General features: G+C 45.7%; 1 protein-coding gene across 12 annotated transcripts in view; it reads right to left on the minus strand.

Annotated features, from left to right (window-relative positions):
- Window positions 1-20,852, minus strand: part of MYO18A (myosin XVIIIA) — a 768,001-nt gene that overhangs the window by 678,852 nt on the left and 68,297 nt on the right. For all 12 annotated transcript variants that reach the window (XM_085649195.1, XM_085649183.1, XM_085649196.1 and 9 more), the window contains exon 2: window positions 6,390-7,506. In XM_085649195.1, the coding sequence (XP_085505321.1) occupies window positions 6,390-7,400 (1,011 nt within the window). In that variant the 5' untranslated portion in view covers window positions 7,401-7,506. The remainder of the gene's footprint in view (window positions 1-6,389; window positions 7,507-20,852) is intronic.

Raw genomic sequence — 20,852 nt, forward strand, 5'->3', positions numbered from 1 at the left:
TCAAGTAGGTGGTAATGCATTTGCAAAGGGGAAGGGGTCCCTAGGGGACCGCTTCCCCTTTGCAAATGCATGCAAAATATTATTTTTAGGGGCAGGCAGTGGTCCCCCTGCCCTTAAAAAATTAAACGAAAACGGTTATTTAAAAAAAAATATATATATATATTTTTCATTTTTTTTAAATGCATCCCGTTTTCCTAAAGGAAAACGGGATGCATTTAAAAAAAAAAAAAAAAAACCTTTATTAACAAGCATTGGCATAGCCAATAGGTCTTGCCTTTGGGACCTTATAAGTATTTAGTTATGCAGCACAATATCCTTGGTGCAACAACATCAACTATTGCATGGCTAAACACTTATAAGGTCCCAAAGGCAAGACCTGTTGGCTATGCCAATGCTTGTTTATTTTATTTTTGCAGTTTTGTATAGCGCAAACTCGACCAGAAGGTATTGGGGCGCTTTCAAAGGCACCAGTTACGTTACACAATGACACAAATGATGGTATGATTTACATACCAGCTTTGCTCTCCCTGGTCATTGTTGGCTCGCCCACCTCCAGCAGAGACTACAGAGGGTGAGCAAGAAGTGACACACTGACAGTGCACTCCAGGCTGTAGATACACTGAACGGTTGGTAAGTTTGGTTCAATGCGCCTGTTGGGGCCCGCTCCTAAAAATTGCGAACTCTGCCAAGGCTTTCCTTATAAGAAGGTGTACGTCACCCTGTGACTTGTGTCTCGCCTTTCTAATACGGCACATGTAGCTCCGCGTGCAAGCTGAAAGCAGCCGGTCCGTCAGAACCACTGACACCTAACACGAGACTGCTGGAGTCCCCGTAAATTGCACTACACCAAACAGAAACATCGGGAGCGGTTTTCCGCAACGGCCGATCTGCATTCAAAACAACGGCCTGGTAACTAGAGGTTAACATAAAAAAAAAAAAATGGCAACGCAGCTCTCAGCTGTGAATTAGTAGCAGTATGATAATGGGCCACCAGGCATGCCCAACTCACCTCCCCCACCCCAACGTGGAGGCAGTGAAACCCGAAATAAAGCAAAGTCCCTGTTTGCACAGTCAGTGCTGCTGAGCTGAGGTGAATCAGAGACAGTGGGAAGCCTGCAGCACTCTCCCCCGGGCCTCTCAGCCTTTTCTCCATCTACCCTCGCTCTGTGGTTTCTCTCATTCCAGGCTGTTTATTGCATCCCAGTGAAGAGACTCTTCGAAGTCACTTGCCAACTCGCCATTGATGAGCGCACCCCTTCATTATCTGTAAAATGTTCGGAATAATGTGTATTTTTCTTTCCGTTAAATTTTGTATTCCTTCACGAGGTTGCGAAACTTGAGGGTTTCATTCCAAATATCAGCGATTCAAGATATCTAAGGCTGGCAAGAATAGTAAGGCGCCCTCTCCCAGCTGCCCCTTCCCCTGTATCTGGCAGCAGCCCTGAAACAAGCAAAAGCAAAAGCACGGCACATTGCGTGTCACATGACCCACCAGGAATGCAGCTGCCACCCCTGCGCTCCGCTGCTCACTCCTGAGAGCGAAACGCCGTAAGAGTTAACATTTGAAGAAGAGGTGGGACATGCGCCCGCCTCTGGCCATTTGCGTGCTTTCATTACTGAAAGACACACGCAAAGGCCAATAAGATGTGTGGGAGGAGTCTGACCCAGACGGAGAAGTTTGAAGTGATTACATAAAGGCTCCTATAGAGCAGCACATGCGCGCTGCGCTAGCCTCGACCTAAAAAACAGTCCCAGACATGGTGGTCTGCTGAGCTCAGCAGACCACCATACCTGGGAGGGCTGGAATTCACAAGGGGCTCGCAAATTGTGAGAGGCTCATTGATTTTAATGAGCCTCGCAATTTGCGATCCCATTGGGAATCGCAAAACAGTGTAAACACACTGTTGTACATTTCATTTAGTGCCTCGCAATTTGCGACTCGCAATGTGTCGCAAATTGCGAGGCCCTAGATGAAAGGGTCTTACATCTGGCCCATGGAGCTGAGCATGTTAATAGAGAGCATGAGCAATATGCCTTAAAAAATACATTTGGGGTAGGAATGTTAAGAAATTAAAAATGTTGTTTCCATCCATTAATTATATAAAATTAATTTAATGAAATAACTAAGTATATATTAAAATGATTTAAATCAATAGTCTAGTCTATGATAAAAACAGACCTATTTGAAACCCTCGACTTAGCGAGCATAGATGTTCTTCCATTGATATGCAGAGCGGTGTTGGACATCTACAATGGACAACGTATAGCAAAGTTGTTACTTGCCCTCTATAAGGATATCAAAAACTCTGCTTGGAATCATAAGTTCTGCCGACAATTGAAAAATCCTTATGAAGCTGGGGAGAAATGACCTTTTAGTATCTTTGTCTTGACTCGTTTGTGAAGTCAACTGTGCAACTTACTTTACAACATTTTCAATGTAGGTAACTTATCACAGAACACATCCCTACTTTTGGTAAAATTTAGTCTTTGATTGCGATACAAAGATTCGATTTAGTTCACTACTCCATCGCAAGCCAACTGGTAAACTGTATGCCACGCTCATTACTTCAGTTACCATGGCACCTAAAAGTACACATGAATGGACGAGTCTTAAACTCACTGATCATAACGCTGGAATTTTCATCTACATTTAGCAATGAGATGCTACTGTTAATCTCCTCCAAACGTTGTGTATTACTATATTACCTCAGCCTTACCAGCAGCAATAGGTCACAGCAGGTTCCCACACGTTTCCCTGAAAGCAACACCATCTGCATGTCAATGTAACCGCCGAAATATACATGGTGTTGATGGTACACAACTGTTAAGAGTCCTTCATGGCCTACTCCTTATTGTTTTGCTTATGGGAAATAAGACCCCCACCCTTTGAAGACTGGTTAAAAGTTCTCAGCATATTGAAAGTGACGGAGACAATATTGCACCATCAAAACATTTTGCAAAACATACTTTAATATTTGTGGATAATGTAAATTGTACAACCCAATTGTAGAACACTTGTAGCTGACTACTGCTTCCCAACCTTATTCCTCTCCGGCTCAAGTCTTTGTGCTTCTCCTTCCCAATACCTCACCAAATGATCTGCTTACTTTTGATATTTTAATAAACAACACCAATATTTACATACTCTGTATTTGATTGCAATAAGCTTTGTTTGCTAAACGTCATAATTTCCTTTCCTTTTAAATTCAAAATTATTGGTCTCACAAAGTGAAAATGTGTCTATTATTCAGTTTGAAAACTGCTGAACCAATGCATTTAAATAAACATTAAAAAGAAAAATAGAATGCCTACAATTTCAAAGCAGACAACTGTTCTAAATAATAACGTTCAAGTTTACCAACATGTCGTAACATCCAGAAATTGACACCTAGCCTTCAGCGCATCCCACCACCCAATCTTCCAGAACACCATGTATCTCACACTACCCCATTAACTGCAAATGATACTTCAACTTTGAAATGTAGGGGAGGACTCCCATATGTACCCCAACACGTTACATTCCCTCCCGATATAAAAGTTAATAATAGCCTGAGCAATTAAAAACCGGGGAGACTTCTATGGTCCAATACCATAACCCAATCCGACTCCTACCTCCTGAGCTTCAAAACAGTAGAGCGTTATATTAAAAAAGGAATACTAGTCCCCAACCCCTTGTTTACTACAAACCTGTCATCGCTGCTCTAAATATATACTTTTAGATTTGCAACACAATAATTAAGAAACTACATAAATACCACCCTGGCCACTGACCCTACCCCCTTTCTTCAAATTGAAGACACTGACTGCGGTCTATAAATATTTTAATATAAACAGTCAAAACGTAAACAGAAGAAGCAATAATTTGAAAATCCCCATGAATTTTTGCTTTGAAGAAAAAACATAAAACCTAAACAAGTTTAATACTAAAAAGTAAAAATGTCCACTGTGCTTTTAATTTTTTTTATTTTTTCACAAATTGTTTCGAACTGATTGTATATTTATTCACCTAAGTGATCTAATCTCATAGAATAGTAGGCGATTAATATTTTACCTTATTGCAGCACCTTTGTGAACATGTTCACAAAGGTGCTGAATTAAAAGAAAGCGAATTTAAAAAAAGTGACTGTGACCATCCTGTAATTGGAATTTAGGACCACAGCAGAAAGCTATTAAAGCAGGAGCGGGCTTGCGCCTGATTCTTGCAATTATTTCCGGCATTTCATGAGGTATGGATTCTTGCTTCTGCTTAGGTAAAGTACAACAATTCCTTGTAGAACACACATTACAATGCCTGACTAAAATCTAGGATTTTTCACTACAACGGTGAGTTGGCTAAGATTTGTTGAAGCAGTAACTGGTCTGTCAGCTTCAGGGACACGCCTTCTTTCTTTTCAGATAGTGTTCCTGCAGTCTTTACTGCCACATGCCCTCCAGCCAGTATGTATGTCATTCATCTGATAATGCTAACCTACTTTGTAGGGTGAAGATTACTAGTACACCATTATGAGGCTCAGAGTAACGTTTAACCCAACACCCAGGTGATTACACTCATTAAAACTGTAAAACCGTCATTAGACACCAGTATATACGTTGCCGTGCAGACTCGTCCTGCTTTTGCGCACTACTGACAAATGTGCAACTTATTGGAAACTTTCTCATGACCATGTAGCACAATCACATTACTCTTAAAGTTTAGGAGTAAAATAGCGCGGTAGGCTGCACATCTTGCCGATAACAAGAAAATGTTCTTAGTTGTGTAAATGTTTCCATTCAAACTCCAAGCCATACATTTACAATAAGCGCAACTGAACAGACTGAAGCATGGCTGGGTCATGTAGTATCACAGTTCGCCATACTGCTGCAAGACACATACACCCAGTTACGTATCTGCAGATGAAAGTCGGTACTTCCAATATTGCCTTACGGCAGCGATGTACATCAGAGAGCCAGGGAGCAAGGGACGGAAAATACTTCCATCTCTGGTGCCTCAGAGCAGAACTCTCCTTCTGCCACCATGCCAAACACAAGGCTACTTAAAATGTACCTTCACATCCAACACCTGTGATCCACCCGTCCAACCTCTCCAAGGCCTTACGTGCAACCCTGGCGTAGACACAGTGGTACCCAGGCTCAGCAGTCATCCAGGACCAGGAGTGGAGGACACAAGGGGGGCAGAAACCAACAGAGTAACTGATCACCAAGAGGCTGATCACCAAGGGTCTCATTCACCCCTGTACTTGCATGACTTGATTCTGTGACCTCCCTATCACCTCCTGCGCCTGTGTTACTTTAAGGCCTGTATGGAGCTTCACCAACCCACTACTTTACTGTAGACCCTGCAGGGAACCCCCTTTCTTCAGGATCCAGCTCCTATAACAGAGATGCACCATCCTCCTTCTCCTGGTCTCAATTTAAAAAAGAAAGGACCCAATAGCTTAAGATTTGGATAAAGACGCACCAATCACATTTCTCAGCACCAAAAAGATAAACAGCAAACATGCAGCTGCCAACAAGATACATTCCTTGTAAACAGACATCCACTCATGATGTTGTGGGGATGGAAGAGGGTTATTCCAACACCCACTTGTGATGTAGATGGCACCATAACAGTGCTAGCACTGTTGCAAGACTATGGAATCCTGGCACCGCCAGGGGCAGCAGCTGAGGCCGGGAAATACTGTGCTAGCATACAGTGAAAGTTAACACACAGATGCTTTTAGAGTACGGGGTTTACCACAAATAAATGCAGATTGAAGGGATCATCTAGAGAATGAGGTCACTATGGTCTTATAAACAAACCAGACCTCTTCCAATGAAGCAACATTATGCAGTGCTGGGTAAAAAGAGCCGGAGGTTTTTTTTCTCCTGAGATGGCCCATTTCTAAGCAGTTGAATGTGATCAAATCTCACCCAAATTTGCTGGTGTCAGTGCCTCATCCAATAAGTAGCATGGGCCACCACCCCGTTCAACATCACTCTGCTCAATCTATTAACTCAATGAGAAAAAGGCAGTCTAATTGTGGAATACTAAACACATGAGGCCTAATTCTGGGGAAATACATGGCCTTTCTGCGTGAAAAGACCAATAGATTGTCTAATTCAAGGTTAAGTAGTTTCCAGCTGACTTCTGCAATCAAATCTGCATTTGTCAAACACTGGTACTTCCAAAATATTAGTGTACAACTTTAATTTCTTTGAAAGACAACACATCGTTAAACAGATCAGTATGACAGCCCTCAAATAACATCCCCTAGGCTTGTCATTTTAGAATTTTGTCATCATGCCTTTGAAAAAGGGCTAAATAGTCAACCTGAGCAAGAAAGAAAAAAGTTAATTTATGGTTACATGCCCTTGTATCAAAACAGATCTGTCACAGCATTAATACTCACATCAAAAGCCTCTTTCCGCAGTCCCTCACTGCTCCTCAACCAGCAACGGCTCAACTCGCCCAGCTCCAGAATTGGCTGCACCTTCAGCCTCACGGTGTCCCCAGACTGACGGATCATTTCCACAATCTCATCCCGAGCTTTGCTCTCAACGTTCCGGCCGTTGATTTCCACCAACCGGTCCCCTGGCACTAGTCCCAAGGCCAGGTCCTTAGTGCCGGCTCCAGGCTCGGCAAAGTGGACCACCCTCCTGTAGACCTGCCCATCGGCCCCTCGGTCTAACATGGTGGTCCTGCGCAAAGAGAAGCCAAAGTCACCAGTTTTTCTTCTTTGAAGCTCCAGTTCCCTAGGCTCAGGGGGTTGTGGTGGCAACACAGGGGGAAGTTTCAAGTCAGCAGGAAAAGTTTTACCCACCACCTCAGGCACCTTGACTCTAGGTGGTGGCTGAGATTGAACTTTGGTTGCATTGAGTTCACGGGCCTGACTGTCGAAGACACGGATTTCCACCTGGGGGGACGGTGCAGCCGAATGCTCAGAGGGCGTGGAGGTCTCAGACAGGCTCTCATCTCTGCTCTTCTGGGAGAAGGAAAACCTCTTCACTATCTGAGCCATCTGTGACTGGGAGTTCTGCTTTGCCAGGGAGCCAAACTTGGCGGCCCGCTGCAGCACAGAACCTCTGAAAGTCACCTCCTCCGTTGTCTTCAAGTCGTCACTGGAGCTAGCTGTGCTCAGATGCCCAGAGTCCAAGATGATACTCCCTCTGTTGCTAATACTATCCGAGTCGATGTCCGTCAGATGAAGCTCAGAGCTGCTGGCCACCTTGATGGGAATTGGGTTGGAAATTTCCAACCGGGTCTTGGAATCCCGTTTGGAGGACCGATTGATATGAAAGAACCCCCGCCGCATGCTTATCTCCTCTAAGCTTTTCAGCTCGTCTGCTGACATTCTCTCTTTTTTCTCTTTCTTTTTATCTCTCCGCGACCCATCTTTGTCTTTTTTTATGAGGTTGAACATTTTGGGCTGCTTACAACATGAGGGTCTTCTTTAAATCTAGGAGGAGATGGAATGTTTCAGATCATCAGCAGCCCTTTCGGGAGCAGCCTTCTTCCAGGTTTTCGGGCTGTGAAGGCAAAAGAATACAGTCACGTGTACAGCAAGGACAAAGGTCAAAATACTACACAATAGTTTAAACTCTCAACCTGCAACGAATTTACTTTCTAACATGCAACAAAGTTGACTTGTGTGTATGTTTATGTATGTAGATTGCACTTCTATAGCATGAACCTTGCCAAAAGGCAGCGTTGCCACCAGCTGCATGACACTATCGGCAGCCATTTTAAACCTTGAATACTAACCGGGAGTGTTTGCGTAACAAGTGTCTGGAATCTACAGGTTATACCCTTAAAACTAGGAAAGTCCACGCTGTCCTCAAATCCCTACTCTTTGCGGCTACCGCTTGTTGTGGGTCCTTCCTGGTTTCCAACAGGTGGGCAGGCAGGTGAAGCAGACAAAAGAAAAGAGAAGCTGGCTTGTTGTGCTGACAATCCCTGTATGGGCGTGAGTGCGATGTTGTTAGGACTGGATACCCGGCCAGCAGGCCCATCCCAGTCCCTGACCTGGTTTGGGGTGGCTGAAGCACTCTCAGCGCACCGTCAATCACACAGTCAGGGTCTGGCTGATATTTATGGATGCAAAGAAAACTTACGATTTTGGAAAATCCACCAGGGGGCCTGATTGATCATAACTGTAATTCAGGTGAGGGGTGAGAAAATCCAAGTTCCAAAGAAGGGTGGGCAGGGGCACGTAGCGATCAATGGGAATGTTGGACAAGGAGGCTTTAGCGCTGGTGGTGCCCGGTGAGACTCTTTTTTGGAGCCCTCCATGACCTCCTTGTTCCTAAATCCCCTTACAACCACTCTACAGCAGTGCCCCTCACCTCTCCATAGCCCCTCTGACATACATTTCATTTTTTATAGCGCTATTCATAGTTCACTCACACGCAGTTCTGTGATCTCCATGGTACAGGTTCTTTGCTGCAGGCACATTAACCGCCTGCGCTACTTTATGAAGTGTCAAAACTGCCACTAGACAAAATACCGATCTCTCACCAGTAGGAATACCAATCACCAGAGTTATCTTAATTAATACCCGAAACCTGCACAAGTAAGCTTACCTGCTTGTAAACCAGTACTTAGATGACAAGCACTAACAAACAACACCGCTGGCATCCACCATCCTAACTGCAAATCTATCTTTATTAGGAGCATTTGGGCCTTAGGGTGGTAATTTCCAAGCAGAGAAAGGGCAGAAAAGAGAAGGAACATTTCCCCTGAGCCCACATCTGCAGAATGTACTTCTGTGGACAATTCCTGAGAGAGACACCATCAGCAAGAAGAGTGTGACCCCGGAAACAAGAGAAGTCCTGGAAATCTAACACTTCCTTACATTTCAGAACATACAAATAAGAGTGAATCTCTGTGGTCTAAGGCCAAGTATGCAAGAAGCAGATTTTACTCCGTTTTTGGTGAACCGGGTCCTTCGCCAGTGACGCTCCGTTCAGTGGCCTTTCTTGCTTGCAGTTTCCGAGTTCCTGGCGAGTGTCCGTGCCGTTGTCCCGCAGCCTGAAGAACCACGGACTGGAGTTTCATTTCATGTACTGCTTGCTTTATGACGTCACTGGTCTCTGTGACATCACTCTGTAGAGTTGTTGTGCTACTCAGCAGGATAGCAGTAAAGAAATATGGCATTCCATTAGCTCGTGTCTTTAATAAGACCGCTCATTCCTAGACATAAACGAGAGGTCCTTAAACTGGGCCCTGCTGAAAGTGACACTCCCCTAGGAACTTCACGTTATTTGTACGCTTCTGCCCGGAATATATGAAGTTAAAACGTTCCCTCGCCACAGTCAAAACGTGTGTTCCACAGCTCCTGTATGTGCTTTGGAAATGTGAGGGGGAAAAAAATTACTTGATATAGTGTGTAGAGGGGGTAGTATGCTTTTTGCTGCAATGAACTAAAAATATAGACCCATTCTAAGTTTCTGCTGTTGGACTGGAATACTCGCCATCGTCGTGTGAAGGAAACAGTATTGTAAAGGCAAGCAGCCGTCCCCGCGTGCTCTGAAATGGCAGTCATTAAATTCTGAAGTACATTTCATGGTGTAGTCAGTCAGTGAAGCCAGACACTCCCCAGGATTTGACCCCATTTGTTTGTTGTCATTCTAACGGTAAGAGAGCCAATCACTGATGCGGATTGAACCATTGCCCATACAGAATGCTGTCATGGATGGAAGTGGACTGTAAATGACACTCGGATAGACCAATGGCAGAGAGGGCTGGTCTAAAGACCCCCTGAGTATCTACATGGATATATATATTTATATTTGGATGTATGTAATCGTTAATGTTTTTCACAATACAAGATCCCGGTGAACAGCAAAGCCTGTCAGGCCTTCCTAAGAGTTTCTAGCAAGAATGCACATCTTCTACCCCTAGAGTTTATCAAAGAGGAAACCAACACCAAGATCCTTCCCTACAATGCAATGGTAACAAAATGTCTGCCTACAGGCTTTAGCACAGTGTAATAGCAATTCACCCTTAAAATCCGATTGTATTTAGCACATGCTTTTGACAATAGGCAAGTCAGACCTACAGGCTTTCTCATAGCGTTTCATAGTAAACAGATTAAACCTATGCAGTCTGGCAGAACTTTTCCCAGTGATCTGATCAGGCCATTAGCCTATGCCGTTGGCTTGACACCACACCCAACGCAGGCGTATTCAAGTGTAGAAAAGTACAGTTTGCAATCCCTGCACAGTCCCTCTCAATATGCTCTAACAATAATCATCACCGTGGAAACCTGCAGGGTTCATCAGATTGGGTGCTGGACACCAAAACCCTTGTCCACTACAGTAACCTGTGAGATGAAATGTACAAAACACTTGTCTATAGCCTGTTACAATGAGTAGCAACCCACCTTTAAAGGCCTACTGGCTTAAACAAATGCTTTCCAGAAAAAACAAGCTATGCCTACTGCCTTTGACACAGCTTTTCATAATAAGCAGATCAAGCATATGGCACAGGACATAACGTTTACCAGTGCACCAATCCGGCTCAAACCTGGCCACCACAACCAGGCCCACTGTTTTGGGCTTTTGCTGTCCGAGAAGGCACCATCAGGCACACGGGTATAAAATTACAAAGATGCACAAATTACAGCTGGCTAAACAAAATACTAACTCTCCTAAGAAGGCCCAAGAAAGATTCTCCCACGTTCAAATCCCTGGTCGTCATAAGGGATGGAATACCAAAACCTTTGCCCACTACAGAGGCCTGTCAGATTCTGTGTAACAAAAGGCTTCTCTGCAGGCTTTCATACGGGGTAAAACCAATCCACCTTCAAATGAATTTAAATTAACCTATGGTTTTCATAATAAATGTGTCAGGTCTACTGTCTTTATCGTAACATTTGATAATAAACTGATAAGGCCTAAAGTCTTGATCACTGGCTTGCCACCTTAACCAACTCAGTCCTGTAGTATTGATTGTAAACTTTGCCACACGCCAATAAGTGCAATGCAAGCACTCTTTTCAGTGGAAGCGCACAACTGCAGCCTGATCAAACTGTGTGCTCAGGTAGACTAACATTCGAGTGGAGCCCAAGCCCCTGTCTCAGCGCCACTTTGAAAGCTCCTTTGCTGCTGATCATATAAGGTGCGATGACAAATGTGCTGTCAAGCCAGACCTACAAACCGCATGTACCGATACCTTAAATATGGCATAACGGGATCCCATGCTCTACAAGCCCGCACTTCCCTCCACTCGTTCGCTGCTCTGCTGAGGTGTTTACATCAGGGGCAATAGCAGGGCCTCGACAACGAGGAGGTCTCCGGTCAAAAGCTGGCTCTCAAGGTAACAAGCATCTTTGTTTCTGTATATCAATTAGCCATCTACGAATAACGTACATATTACAAGCAAAATACCCATGTTCCAAAATTATAATCTAGTTTCCTTTCACCAAAAGTACTCTCAGCAGGACTGGAATTACTAACACAATCATACTTTCATTTTCAACTTCCTGATTTGGAGGGAAAAACAATCCCACAACAAATACGTGGAGAGAGAGGAAAATAAAAACAGCAAACACAAGGAAATGAAGAAAATGTGACATGAGATAACAACAATAAATGTATTGTTTGAGGAAACAGTTATACCGGCTATGCACAGGCTGTGGGATCAGAGGAATGCTAGATTTGCAGATCACAGTGGAAACAGTAAAGGACGCTCCACTCACTGAAAACCAGCTGTAATGTGGCGGTGTGAGGCTCGCTCGTCAGGGCTTTGGTTAAGACTGCTAAATTAATAATCGTGAAATTATTGCATCATACCAAGGATAGCCTTCTGAAAAGGACAGCAGGGAAATGATTACTTAGGCGACTTTTAATAACGCATGTCCCTCTTTCAATGTTTCCTCCCCCCTCACCCAGCTGAGGCCTGAATATCTTGTCCTTTCGCGTGGAATCGCTTGCCATTGTTACAACTAGGGGACCCCGCGCCCAATGACCTGCAGGCGGCCAGGATGATCCCGTCATTCGCAAACGTCATGCGTTGCTACAGAGCCTTCCAAGGGAATATAAGACTCCAACTTCATCTTCCAACCAAGCATCCCCCCACAGAGTAGCATGCTACCCGCCCACTAATGCCCTTTGCAATCTCCGCAAGCGTACGAAGCACTATGAAAAAGAAATCACAATACAGTGTCATAAAATCACATTCTAAAATACTAGATTGGCGCACAACCATGGTCTTGTGGTCTTCGATGCCACAAGAAGACGAGCACATGAATCACTTGTCATTCATCTGCCCTCCTGCAAACAAACTTTTGCAATGCACACTAAGCGACTGATGGAAAATTCTATCTTCTCATACTACCAGAAAGCAAAGAATGAGGGCGAATCAATGTCAATGAGTCCTACACGCAGTGGATATGTGTGGTTTGCCTCTCAGGCCTACACTGAGGGCTGCCGTTTAAGATGACATGAGTACATAAGTGTATCAGGTCTTATTCTGCAAGGAAGAGGGGAATGGGTCTGGCAATAAAAGTACGGGATGCAGTTAAAGATCTAAGATGCACAAGGTTTTAAGAGTACCAGTGATGGGCCATTAATATCACGTAGAATCTTGTACCATCCCCTTCACTGCCGCATTGTATCATCCTATGTATGAGTCTTCTCTGAGGCAATGAAAGGGGGCTGTGGATGCCGTGACAAAATGTACTCTTTCAACCACAAAGGAGGCTCACAACGGGTGGGCTGGAGGGGGCAGGGGGAAAAAGAGAGAGAGAGAGAAAGAGAAAGAGAAAGAGAAAGAGAAAGAGAGAGAGAGAGAGAGAGACTTACTTTACATTTTTTTTAAACCTTAGAAATTCACACAAAAAAAACTCCAAAAGGTAAAGGGACGTTATAGGTAGGTGAATATGCCAGTAAGTACGTTAAAAAAAAAAATACTGAAATTCAGCAGTAATAGTTATCTCAAGGAACTATAACTCGTACCCTAAAGTAACTATAGCTTGCGCCTTCGTTTAGTGTTGTTATCGATGATGTCATTTGAAATGTCATTAGGGACGTTATCAACGCAGTCACTGAACATCTCATGTGTGAAGTAATATTTGAGGGTACAACCAGTGCACGCCGAGGAATCCCCCCAAAAACATGTTTCTTTTTAATTTGGCCCCTATCCTGCCCCAGCACATCTTATTTTATTGTATTTTGTTGGACTCGGAGGCCAAGTGTCCCTGAGTCCAAAGATAACTTTTCCTTCAGGTTGCGACCACCCAATCACAACACATCTGTTCACTAGTTTTTGAGGAACAAAGGTTGGACATGTATGTGTACTTCACGCCGCAGTCCTTTGCGCAGGATCCACCGATCGGCAAGCTCAAACCATGGATCCGATTGATGGAAGAAAGTGAGTATGGACAGGTGGCTTACCGGAGAAAGCGCACCACTCTTTTGAGGGTTGGAGACTGAAATCTGGGCAAGCAACAAAGAAGACATACATGTACACACACACATGCACAAATATATCTATTTATATCTTATTAAAAATAACTGTACATTATTAGATTAAAAATACATCTTATTACACAGTTTTGTCATTCCTATTGACACCAAATTGCCATCCACACCATGGTGACACAGCATTATTTGCATACATACTTATGTGTATTTAAGGTATAGCTCTCTACTCCTACATTTCCACGTTTCGATCTTTACGAAATGGCATTTGTAAAGGGCTTCACAAAAGAAACTGAGTCCGCACATATGAGACACACAAAGCATCAAGAGGCAGCTGCCCAGACTTTGAGTCCTTTCTTGTGGGTGACCACACGCTGGGCCACTGCTGTGCTGACGTCCTAGTAGGACATGCGTGTTTTGTTACTGTAGCGATTCAACGCGAGCTTTAGCATTTTGAAGTTATCCGCGTGGAACCACCGCACACGTATGATATTCATTTCCGGAGATCAAACAACTGAGGGTTTCATAAACTCTATAATTTATCTCTCTCTCGACGGGGATGACCTTCTGGGATTAACAAGAATTCGCCTCCATCAGTCTGAAAGAGGCCACTCCCTCAACTCCCCAAACCCCCCCATCCTCCTCTCGTGTCACCGTGGGATGTATGTGGTTACCACATACATGCCAACCCTCCCGATTCAGGCGGGAGACTACCAATTTCAAGGCTAGTCTCCCGCCTCCCGATTCCTGCAAGCAAAAACCCGATTCCTGGGGGTTTCAGCTGGCAGGCCTTGGTATTCTGGAACGTGCTAATTCTTCCAGCAATAGTCAGAGTGGCGATGCAGGGGCTCTAGAAGGGGTGAAAAACCAACAAAGCCCCATTAACAAGCGAATGGTCTTTTATACACCTGTGAAGTACTGGGGGGGGGGGGGGGGGAGACGGCTGTGTGTGTGCCCGGAAGCTGTTTCAGCCCGGGCTGACGGGGGGGTGGGTGTATGCACTGACCGCAACCTGCCAGGCCAGTGCACGACTCTTGCATCCCCCTCTTTCTCTGCCATTGCGCTCCATGCTTCTGAAAGGTGATAAAAAAAACACGTGAATTTGCTTTCAAATGTCCGATCCTGCAGCAGCCACTTCCAAAGCCCATACATGACAGAAACCCGATTGAAGGCCCCATTCCCCGATTTTTTTAAATAATTTTTTTTAAATCTCCCACTTTGCTCTTCTGAAATGTTGGCATGTATGTTACCATTACACTGATGCGTTGAAAGAAAGTAGTGCGCTGTGACAGGCGCAGGCTGGAGCAAAGCCTGATGGTCGAAAAGACTTTAATGAAACGCTAAGTGAACCACTAAGGATGTAGAGACTCCCTCTCCCAAGACATTCCACCACTAGGGGTCACCGCAGCATGGATGACTTCCTGTCCGCCTCTCCAGGGTCTTAGCCCATGCCCTGTGGTCCCCAGCCACTAGTGGTCACCCCTGGATAAATGGGTTTATAGGAGTCTCTGGGGCTGCTCGGTCTCGGGTCAGACTGGCCTATTGGGCAATTTGGCAGTGCCCGAAGAGCTACCCTCGCAGATCCGTATAAGGGCAGGTTTTTGTGGCTGTTTGTATGCCTGGTTTATGGTCTGGTTGCCAATTTTTATTGTTGGTTACAATAAACATTGCAAGCAGAAATGCATGCATTCTCCCATACCTTGCAAAACACTAACTCCGCTTGTCTTTTCTATTTAAAACCGCCATGATTTGCAAATATGGTGAGTTTTTTTTTAGCGATCTGCTTGCTAATGGGGGCCCCTTTTAATTTGATGATCGGGCCCATTTTCAGTGCCAGTCCTACCCTGGCTCTGCACCCGCTGCCCAGCCCCTCAGACGTCTGTAACCTACTGTTGGGAGACTGTGGCACTCTCAGCAGCTCAGCAGGCTCAAGCACCCACGGTACTGCAGCTCGGACCAGACCACAAACCGTGGAGCAAAACCGGGAGCTGGCCTAGTTAAAGTCAAAATACGACATGTTTAAAAATGACTCTTTCTCAGATGGTTACAATAGTGTCGACCCAGGTTCTTGACGCGTTGAGATGGGGGGTTATGTCTGCGTTGCCCCATAACTGGCGCGTGCCAGCGTTTTTTGAAGTTTTGTTTCCTAATAATGACGTCAATTTAGATTAGCCTTTTTAGGGGAAAGTCTCTCTTTTTAATTTTTTTCCTAACTTTGTCTTAGGAGTAGTTAACCGCAACTCTCCATTAATAAAGTAAAGTTCTATCAATGAAAAACATAGCTACACTCCTGGCTGCTGATCTTTAATAAAGGCTCAAATTCGACAAATCTCAGCAGAATTTAACTGATTTTAGTTGAAATGGCGCAAAGTTCTTTTGATCTGTGGGCTGAGTTCTTTCAAGAGCGCCCCAGTACAATAAAAACAAAGGTATGCAGAATCCCCACAGGAGTAGTGTGATTTATAGAAATGCTTGTTTACAGGAGGCGAGAATGAGTAAAGGGAGGGTGAGGAGGAATAAAGAAGGGTGGAGTCTAGATTCAACCCTCTGCCGCCGTCCCCCCGCCCAGGGTTAGGATCCCAAAGCTAACAGGGCCAAGGCCTGTAGCTTCCCACACTAATGGTCTGTTTGTTGTCATGAGGGACTCGACCCTGTGACCTGTCTGATGCATTCTTGCGTCTGACGAGGGGCAGAGAGCAGGGGCTTCTCTTGAAGGATCCCATGTGTTCAGGGCCGTCTACCATGGGCTGCAGGTGTCAGGTGTGAGATTCGGGTGAGGACTAGAGGGTGGCTGGAAAGGAGGTTAGTGCCCACGAACACATTACAACTGGATTGTCCTAGTGCAGTCAGTCACCGAGAAGTGAGTAGGATCTGCAGAGTTTCAGTACATACTTAGTCTTTCAAAAAGTAAAGGATCTGGTGTAGTTTTGAAGATCAGCCTTGTGCACAAAGTATGAGTGATCGCACGGTCGCACCTGTGCATCTGGACTCGGAATGTTCAGATCTGTGCATTCCCATGCCCAGTGAACAGCAATGTGCAAATGTTGTCGGTGTTCAACTTTCTGCGCCAAAACAGTCCCAGTAATTGGCACTGTGCAACGATACATTCTCAAACACTGCCCGGCGCTACAACACACTGATTTCTGCCACGTACATCAAAATATGTCCAGTGATCTGCACCAGAGCATGCTCAGTCAATTACAACCAGTAACAAAACACTCAAAGTACCTGCCCTCTGCACCAAAGCATGCTCAGTCAATTACAACCAGTAACAAAACACTCACAGTACCTGCCCTCTACGCCGAAGCACGCTCAGTCAATTACAACCAGTAACAAAACACTCACAGTACCTGCTCTCTACGCCAAAGCATGCTCAGTCAATTACAACCAGTAACAAAACACTCTCAGTACCTGCCCTCTGCACCAAAGCATGCTCAGTCAATTACAACCAGTAACAAAACACTCACAGTACCTGCCCTCTACGCCAAAGCATGCTCAGTCAATTACAACCAGTAACAAAACACTCACAGTACCTGCCCTCTGCACCAAAGCATGCTCAGTCAATTACAACCAGTAACAAAACACTCACAGTACCTGCCCTCTGCACCAAAGCATGCTCAGTCAATTACAACCAGTAACAAAACACTCACAGTACCTGCCCTCTGCACCAAAGCATGCTCAGTCAATTACAACCAGTAACAAAACACTCACAGTACCGGCCCTCTAGCCAAAGCATGCTCAGTCAATTACAACCAGTAACAAAACACTCACAGTACCTGCCCTCTACGCCAAAGCATGCTCAGTCAATTACAACCAGTAACAAAATACTCACAGTACCTGCTCTCCACGCCAAAGCATGCTCAGTCAATTACAACCAGTAACAAAACACTCACCGTACCTGCCCTCTGCGCCAAAGCATGCTCAGTCAATTACAACCAGTAACAAAACACTCACAGTACCTGCCCTCTACGCCGAAGCACGCTCAGTCAATTACAACCAGTAACAAAACACTCACAGTACCTGCCCTCTACGCCAACGCACGTTCAGTCAATTACAACCAGTAACAAAACACTCACAGTACCTGCCCTCTACGCCAACGCACGCTCAGTCAATTACAACCAGTAACAAAACACTCACAGCACCTGCCCTCTGCGCCAAAGTATGCTCAGTCAATTACAATCAGTAGCAAAACACTCGCAGTACCTGCCCTCTACGCCGAAGCATGCTCAGTCAATTACAACCAATAACAAAAGTCATAGTACCTGCCCTCTACGCCGAAGCATGCTCAGTCAATTACAACCAGTAACAAAACACTCACAGTACCTGCCCTCTACGCAGAAGCACGCTCAGTCATTTTCATTCAGTAACAAAAGCATAGCCAGTCATTGACAACCAGTAACAAAAAATTCTTAGTACCCGCCCTCTTCTCCAAAGCATCACATTGCAAGTCACTGATCCTCAGTTACAAAACATTCTCAGTGATAGATCTTGTGTAACAAAACCTCCTCATGGTCATCCCTCTGCAAATGTTCTCCCTGACTTCCTCCAAGTGCAGCGCTGCCAATGGTGGGCTCCATACTCATTGATCCCTGGGCCCACACAACGCTTTCGATGATTAGCCCCATGCAGCAGAACCTTTACAAAATGATTCCCTGTGGCGCAATAAACTACTCCTATAGATTGGCCATGCTCGGCCACGCATACAAGCACATTCTCAGTTCTCAGTGATGTATCCATCCCGTGCCATAAATCAATCCAGTGCTAGGTCTGTGCTTCATTGCCGTTGATCAACCCTTTGCTCCAACTAATTGGCCCTGTGACCATAACCTTGTCATTGATCGACCTCACACGCCCACTGGCTCTTTGCAATCCTGCACGAAAAACTTTGATATTTCATGTGCTCGGCATTAACATATTTCCTGGACAATGGGCCACATGCAACAATATTTTCTGCAGTGCCAGCTCTGTACGGCAATGTTTTCTCCACCACGAACGCAGTGCAACACATTTTCTCCAGCATTTTGCCTGTGGCACAATATTTTCTCCAGTGCAACAATATTTTCTCAACTGTGGGCTCCATACACCAGTCTTTTCTCAGCTGTGGTGCACGTGCACCAATCTTTTCGCCACCACGAGGCTTGTGCAAGAATCCTTTCTCCAACACATGCAATAAGCAACAATATTTTTTCACCCATGGGCCCTGCGTAACAATATATTGTGCACGGAGCTGCCTGTAGAACAATATCTTCTCCCGCTTCGGCTCTGTGCAACAATCCTTTCTCAGCTGTGGCGCCTGTGTATCAATCTCGTCTCCAGTGCGGCCTCTGTGCAACAATCCTTTCTCAGCTGTGGCGCCTGTGTGTCAATCTTGTCTCCAGTGCGGCCTCTGTGCAACAATCCTTTCTCAGCTGTGGCGCCTGTGTATCAATCTTATCTCCAGTTCCGCCTCTGTGCAACAATCCTTTCTCAGCTGTGGCACCTGTGTATCAATCTTGTCTCCAGTGCGGCCTCTGTGCAACAATCCTTTCTCAGCTGTGGCGCCTGTGTATCAATCTTGTCTCCAGTGCGGCCTCTGTGCAACAATCCTTTCTCAGCTGTGGCGCCTGTGTATCAATCTGGTCTCCAGTGCCTCCTCTGTGCAACAATGTTTTCTCAGCTGTGGCGCCTGTGTATCAATCTTGTCTCCAGTTCCGCCTCTGTGCAACAATCCTTTCTCATCTGTGGCGTCTGTGCAACAATCTTGTCTCCAGTGCGGCCTCTGTGCAAGAATCCTTTCGCAGCTGTGGCGCCTGTGTATCAATCTTGTCTCCAGTTCCGCCTCTGTGCAACAATCCTTTCTCAGCAGTGGCGCCTGTGTATCAATCTTGTCTCCAGTGCGGCCTCTGTGCAACAATCCTTTCTCAGCTGTGGCGCCTGTGTATCAATCTTGTCTCCAGTGCCTCCTCTGTGCAACAATCCTTTCTCAGCTGTGGCGCCTGTGTATCAATCTTGTCTCCAGTGCGGCCTCTGTGCAACAATCCTTTCTCAGCTGTGGCACCTGTGTATCAATCTTGTCTCCAGTGCGGCCTCTGTGCAACAATCCTTTCTCAGCAGTGGCGCCTGTGTATCAATCTTGTCTCCAGTGCGGCCTCTGTGCAACAATCCTTTCTCAGCTGTGGCGCCGGTGTATCAATCTTGTTTGTCTCCAGTGCGGCCTCTGTGCAACAATCCTTTCTCAGCTGTGGCACCGGTGTATCAATCTTGTCTCCAGTTCCGTCTCTGTGCAACAATCCTTTCTCAGCAGTGGCGCCTGTGTATCAATCTTGTCTCCAGTGCGGCCTCTGTGCAACAATCCTTTCTCAGCTGTGGCGCCTGTGTATCAATCTCGTCTCCAGTGCGGCCTCTGTGCAACAATCCTTTCTCAGCTGTGGCGCCTGTGTATCAATCTTGTCTCCAGTGCGGCCTCTGTGCAACAATCCTTTCTCAGCTGTGGCGCCTTTGTATCAATCTTGTCTCCAGTTCCGCCTCTGTGCAACAATCCTTTCTCAGCTGTGGCACCTGTGTATCAATCTGGTCTCCAGTGCGGCCTCTGTGCAACAATCCTTTCTCAGCTGTGGCGCCTGTGTATCAATCTTGTCTCCAGTGCGGCCTCTGTGCAACAATCCTTTCTCAGCTGTGGCGCCGGTGTATCAATCTTGTCTCCAGTGCGGCCTCTGTGCAACAATCCTTTCTCAGCTGTGACCCCTGTGTATCAATCTTGTCTCCAGTGCGGCCTCTGTGCAACAATCCTTTCTCAGCTGTGACCCCTGTGTATCAATCTTGTCTCCAGTGCGGCCTCTGTGCAACAATCCTTTCTCAGCTGTGACCCCTGTGTATCAATCTTGTCTCCAGTGCGGCCTCTGTGCAACAATACTTTCTCAGCTGTGACCCCTGTGTATCAATCTTGTCTCCAGTGCGGCCTCTGTGCAACAATCCTTTCTCAGCTGTGACCCCTGTGTATCAATCCTATCTCCAGTGCGGCCTCTGTGCAACAATCCTTTCTCAGCTGTGACCCCTGTGTATCAATCTTGTCTCCAGTGCGGCCTCTGTGCAACAATCCTTTCTCAGCTGTGACCCCTGTGTATCAATCTTGTCTCCAGTGCGGCCTCTGTGCAACAATCCTTTCTCAGCTGTGGCGCCGGTGTATCAATCTTGTTTGTCTCCAGTGCGGCCTCTGTGCAACAATCCTTTCTCAGCTGTGGCGCCTGTGTATCAATCTTGTCTCCAGTTCCGCCTCTGTGCAACAATCCTTTCTCAGCTGTGGCACCTGTGTATCAATCTTGTCTCCAGTGCGGCCTCTGTGCAACAATCCTTTCTCAGCTGTGGCGCCTGTGTATCAATCTTGTCTCCAGTGCCTCCTCTGTGCAACAATCCTTTCTCAGCTGTGGTGCCTCTGCAACAATCTTGTCTCCAATTCCGCCTCTGTGCAACAA

This window comes from Triturus cristatus, chromosome 3_2 (assembly GCF_964204655.1).
Source record: "Triturus cristatus chromosome 3_2, aTriCri1.1, whole genome shotgun sequence".
NCBI classification, from domain to species: domain Eukaryota; kingdom Metazoa; phylum Chordata; class Amphibia; order Caudata; family Salamandridae; genus Triturus; species Triturus cristatus.